Consider the following 6000-nt stretch of genomic DNA (forward strand, 5'->3'; position numbering starts at 1 on the left):
TTCTCAACTATTTTGTCTTAAAGTGAAATCTGATCCTGACCTCTGTTTGGGCTGAACCCAGTTTATTCTCCAAACTTCTCCTCCACAATTTTTCTTAGCTGTTTCTCAAGAATACTTGCATAAATCTTCCAAGGAACACTGAGTAGAGAAATTCCTCTGTAATTCTCACATTCAGCTTCATTCCCTTTTTTATAGATGGACTCCAGTCATCTGGAATCATAATTCAGGCCTGGTCAGAGGCCTTCTGAATTATGCAGCAGTCACTGTAAAACTTTTATACCTCCATATTTTAGCATTTCTGGTCGAATATCATCTACTTCAGCTGCCTTTCAATATGTCACGTTTGTGATGGCTTTTTCTATTTCAAGTACAGATATATATATTCCTGTTGGCATTCTTGTTGAGTATTTTCTACCACTATCCTGTCACTGCTTGTTTCATTATCTTTATCCTCAGTTTTCATGTCTGCTTTATCATCTCTAATTCTTTGTATACTCAGGATGTTTAAAAAAAAAGGAATGTTGTATTTTGGAGAACATATGAAACTTAGTAAGGTTTTAACTGGTTTGAAGGCTGTTCTGATTTTAATACTTGGGCTAGTTTTCTTGATGTGCTGCCAACATATGATGAGGATGCTGTGCATATGTGATTAATTTCTGGGTTATTGTGTGCTGGATTTGAAATTGTTCTTTTCTTTTAATTTCAACATTTTTGAGTATATATAAAGTTAAATTTTTATTTTAAGGTTTTGATGATACCTAATTTTTGTTGAGGATGATGGAATGAGCTTACATGTAGATCTGCCTGTATCAGTTTGTTTTCTGTAAACTTCTAATGAGAATCCTTCACTGATGTTTTTGTTGATAAGGATATCTAGGACTAGTAGTTTTTTGTCCATTACTACTTCTAATGTGAATTTGATTTTTGGATGGTGATTATTCAGGAAATGTACAAAATCTTCAGGGTCTTCCTGGATATATTTCCAAATAATAAAGGTATGATTGACATATCTTCACTGGGTGTCGTTTTAACATTGCTTGAGAATAGCTTCTTACTCAAAATTTTCCACTTATCAGTTGGCAATGGGAGGCGATAAAGATTGAGGCCCATTACCAGTTTCCTTTCAAACAAAGAATGATAGAAAAGATGTGTGATGTCAGGAGGAAATAGATTTGTAGGGATCTCTGTTGATTCTTCCATAGACATTTTTAAACAGTGAAACTACATCTAAACTAGCTAATGGTGTAATTTGTATGTTTGGGAATTACTTTGCAAAATGCATTGAGTTTTTCAAGTACTTGTCTGAATGTCTGAGAGGCTCAAGGAAGTTTGATAGGTGTTTAGAAAGAAAATAAGTAAGAGGGCTTCTGCCATACAATCTGGGAGAGATTAGTGTCTTGATTTTTTTTTTTTTAATGATCTTCTGTAAATTCAAAAGTATTAGAGATCATATCATTTGTTTTTATATGTGATGACCACATTGGACATAAGCATGTCTGAGAAACATCTAGTGTCAATAAAAAAATGTATTAGAACCTGGTTACTTATTAAATTTGTGTAAATCTACTCATAGTGCATTACCTAAAAATCTAGTCTTGACAGGGAGACAAGGAAACAGATATGTTCTTTAGAAAAAGGTGACCTCTATGTTATATCTGGAAAGAGAACTAGCAAAAAAAATTTCATGGGTTTTGTAAAACTGGAGGGAGATATCAGGAATTTGAGTATGTAGATGTATGACTTCCATTATCATTGCTTATAGTAAAACATCTGCATCTTGTTCAGTTGTGAACATTAATGTCCTCCAAGGAAGATGGCCTCACTTTTTGGATAGCTGGGTTGCAGACGGTCGAGCTACAGGGAGAAGACAGCGAAGATGTCAGAGTGGTTTGGAGTTTCGGGACTGGGAGTGTTACTGAATTGGGAAAGGAAACTGTAAGTCAGAGGAGGTGAGAAGCAGGGGATTCTAAATTAATCATTCTCTGTGAAGCAATGTCAGATCTCACAAAGGCACAAGTCCCTTCTGACAAAAGGAATTGTGAAGTAGTAATTTGGACATTGAAGGTGGACAGTAGTTCATCTGGCAACAATTTAGGTTTCTGTCAAGATTAGGAGACCTGGACTGGATGACTTATTACTGAGTCAGGAGGCTTCCTAGTGGCCAGTCTGCAGCACCACCAATTTTTACTGATACCCTTGAAATGGAGGAGGTTATGGGTCTTTAAATATGTTTGGCATTTCTTTGGAGGAAGATACAAAAAAAAAAGAACCCTTGCTGTGGATACCAAACATGGCACTTACCACTTTAAGCCTCCGATACATCTGGTGGTGGTATTTCACTGGGTGATGAAGGTCATCTACCACTTAGTTGTCTGGTTGACATTTCCTCAAACTAGGAAGATATCCTATTACAGGAATACTTGCTGGATTTGCCAGAGCCCCTTTTGAGAAAACAGGCCACACCAAGGGAAGGCAGAGTTGACAAGGAGAGGCTATCTATTGTATATCGTGTGCCAACCCATTAACAGTTTGCTGATATTCAAAAAAACATATTTGTTGGGAGAGAAAAGTTTTACATTGTGTGTCAGAATAAATTACATGCTTTCATCAAATTAACCTTGGCATGTAGAGGGATGCAACTCAGCCATTGATCTATTCTGTCACACGTTAAGATATAATACTTTTTTCGTCATGACCTTAAATGATTCCTGTTCCTTTTTTTTTAAAAAAGAAAAAATAAGATTAACCACGCTACCAGCCAAGACGTCAAGTTTATCATGGATGTGAAGTGCATATTAAAATTTTAATATCATTGACATTACATTGAAATATGTGATGGATACGAAGCGTATGCATATCCGTATTTGATCCATAATGGCCGGTGAGGTGGTTAACATGTTTTAAAAGTCATTTTAAATGAATATCAATTTTCACTTTCATAAATTGATAACTGGAATTTCTTACAGGATATCAAGCAGCATCCACATGCTTGAAAACTTCAGGAGGCATTTACCACAAATGGAACAATCTGAATAGATTAACCATAATTTCAATAATGTACAGTGTTATAAGAGAAACTGAATTTATGTTTCTGTACATATGTTTGGATAATATTTTGTATATTTTATTATGTAATAAAATAAAAAGAATCAAGTTTTTTCTTTATTATGCACACAAAAATGTTACTTTGAAATGCATATGAAATGACTTGCAAATTGAAAGTATCTCCACTCTAAATGACAGGCTGTGGGTTCATCACTATAGGTCAGTGTTTGTGAAAGTCTTTAGGTGTTTTTGTTGTCCAGTGACTACCATGCTCCTCACAGGAAGCCTGAACTGGCTTGTAACATTTTTGTGGGGTTTCCAAATGACTGAACTCTTAGCTCTCCTCTCCTGTGGATGGGATTGTTATTAAAAAAAAAATAAAATAAATTACACTATCGGGACAATACAAGATTAATAGTGCTTTATTTATTTCTGGCAAGAAATTTTAACTTTACATCACCAGAGAAAGCTTAATTTGACAGAATTTCTCTTCTGAATTCAATATCAACAATATATGCAATTTATGTGCCCTTTGCTTAGAAAGAACTAGGTTTCTTGACCTCTCCAAATGAATATTATTCAACTTTAAATAGAGGTGGCAGGGTTTTACATTATCTTGTGACCTTAAGTGTTAATTCTAAAAAGGTGAGATGTTTCACTGCTTGTGACCACAGTACTTTTTAATAAGTACTGAAAGCAATAATTTAATGAAGGTGAAGTTCCATTGTACATATTAAATTTATATTTTAAATATAACTTAAAACTTAAAAAACATATTTCAAAAATCAGTACTACATTCTTCATTGCTAATTCTGACCCCTAACTTTTCTACATATCTCCCTTCACCCAGCCAATCTCAATTTCTTTTTCTTGGACACTGTAATGATACCAAAATGGGGTGATTTCTATGTCCTTTTCCATGGTCTAATTTTTGCACTCCCCTAATTCACACACCTGCTCCTACTGAATTCCACCATTCTACAACATATCTTCTAGCTAACTTTACTCACCGTTGGACATAAGCCATGGAAAGGTTTAGAGAAACTCATGTGGTCACCATGGGCATTTGACAGGATCTGGCAGAAAGTAAGTTCTTACCAAGCTACCATCTTTGATTTTGCCCACTACAGTTGGATCTCAGACGCCTTTCTAGTCATTCACTGAATGTCATGGTGGATGGTTTCCTTTATTTGGATTTTTTTTTATCAATTAAATCACAGCATCTATAGAACTCTATGCTTTCATTCACACTCTTCCTCATAAAGGTTAATGACTTTCTCACACTAATCTCAAATCCTATCAATAATTTTACTGATGACAGTACACTTCATTCTTCTTCATTCAGCAAAACTTGCAGTGCCCAAGGTTTGATCAATATCTAGTACATCTAATGTAACTTTAACCTTTGCCTTCAATCTGATCTTATCATTCTCCAGTAGGGTGAAGATAAACTTCAACACTCCTAAAACATATATTTTGTTTTTTGTAAGAAAGAACTCACTTCAGTCAAGATCAATTTTTTTTCCTTTATGATACAAATAAGTCACATCCACAGCCTCCTCATCTTCCATAAAAGCATGCTGTCCTCTTCTATTTAATGTACTACTTCTCACTTGTACAACTTTACCATTATATAAATCTTAAATCCACCCACCTTAGAATACTGTTTTCACATTTGGAGTGCTAAACCAAAAAGCTGATGCTGCCCAGCAAAGGGCAGTTTGTTTAATAGATGACCCGTCTTTCACTTCTCATAGATACTCTCTTTTTTGTATCATTCCTTTTCTCTAGATATGTCCATAGGTCCTGCTCTTTGGGAAACCTTGCCATTACTGCAGGGTTTCCCAAAGCAGGTTCCACAACTGAAATTCTAGGGCTCTGTGAATCTTGTTTACAAACATTCACTTACTTTTTTTAAAATTAATGAATTGATGATTTAAATAGAATGGGAGAGGAAAGATTAGCAAAACAAGTGTTCTCTGCCAGGTTGGCAGGAAAACGACCCAGAGGAAGACCAAGATATAGGTGGATTGATACGGCACAAAGTGCCTTAGACGATAGAAATATAAGATCTGATAATGTTGGAGTCTTGACAAGTAACAGACTGATTTGGAGGAAAATTGTAGATAGGAAGTTAGTAATGATGTAATTTTTTCATGTAGTACTGTCATATCCTGTACACCCCTTGAGGGTACATGGCAGGAATTTGATGATGATGATGATGAATTGATGATATGATACCATCATACCAGACTTTGAAAACTCTGCAGTTCAAAACAACAACTGCACTGTAGTCATTAAAAATGAACTTAAATATTTAAAATTTATGGAGCACTAAATTGTAAAATGGTGAGTGTTTATTGATTTCTTTCTCTTTTTTTTAAATATTGAGTTGTGAGGGCTCTGCAAAAAATTGCTTGCTTTAGGGTTACACTTTAGCAAGAAGTTTGAATAACCCTGCATTACTGTACCTCCACTTTCCTCTAAACATGGAAAACCATGAGCAGCTGTTGGTCAAAATCCATACTCATTACTCTCCCTTCCATAAGCTGCCTCTCCAAATGACTCATACCAAAACTATTCAAATGCAGTCCATCAATCTTATACAGTTCAACTCTTCCTTCAAACTAATTCCACACATTAACAAACTGCACTCATTTCTCTTCACACATTTCCACTGACTTATCATTCTTAATTCTAGCTCTCCACCTCATCACTATCATACCTGGGCAATACACTGACCACCCTTCCTATCACACCTTTTTACCCTCTTTTATCCTTCTCAACAACCTCCTGATATCAAATCTTATATTCTCCTCATTCCCAGTCAAGTAATTTGTCTTGACTGAGAACAAGGAGAATATAAGATTACTACTAGTATCAATTCCTTTGCTCACTTATTCCTCATATCCAATGCCTATATCACCCTATTCATTTTACCTCCAGGTAAACAAA

The 6000-nt window shown here is 35.2% G+C and overlaps 1 protein-coding gene across 1 annotated transcript in view; it reads left to right on the forward strand.

Moving 5' to 3' along the window:
- The window catches only part of LOC150101563 (ERO1-like protein alpha), a 223326-nt gene extending 220173 nt beyond the window's left edge, over positions 1-3153 (forward strand). The window contains exon 14 of the mRNA XM_090401050.1: positions 2967-3153. Coding sequence (XP_090257176.1) covers positions 2967-3036 — 70 coding nt within the window. The 3' untranslated portion in view covers positions 3037-3153. The remainder of the gene's footprint in view (positions 1-2966) is intronic.
- Positions 3154-6000: the final 2847 nt, after the last annotated feature.

This window comes from Typopeltis vanoorti, chromosome 11, assembly GCF_054136105.1.
Source record: "Typopeltis vanoorti isolate ZY-2024b chromosome 11, IOZ_Tvanoo_1.0, whole genome shotgun sequence".
Lineage (NCBI taxonomy): Eukaryota > Metazoa > Arthropoda > Arachnida > Uropygi > Thelyphonidae > Typopeltis > Typopeltis vanoorti.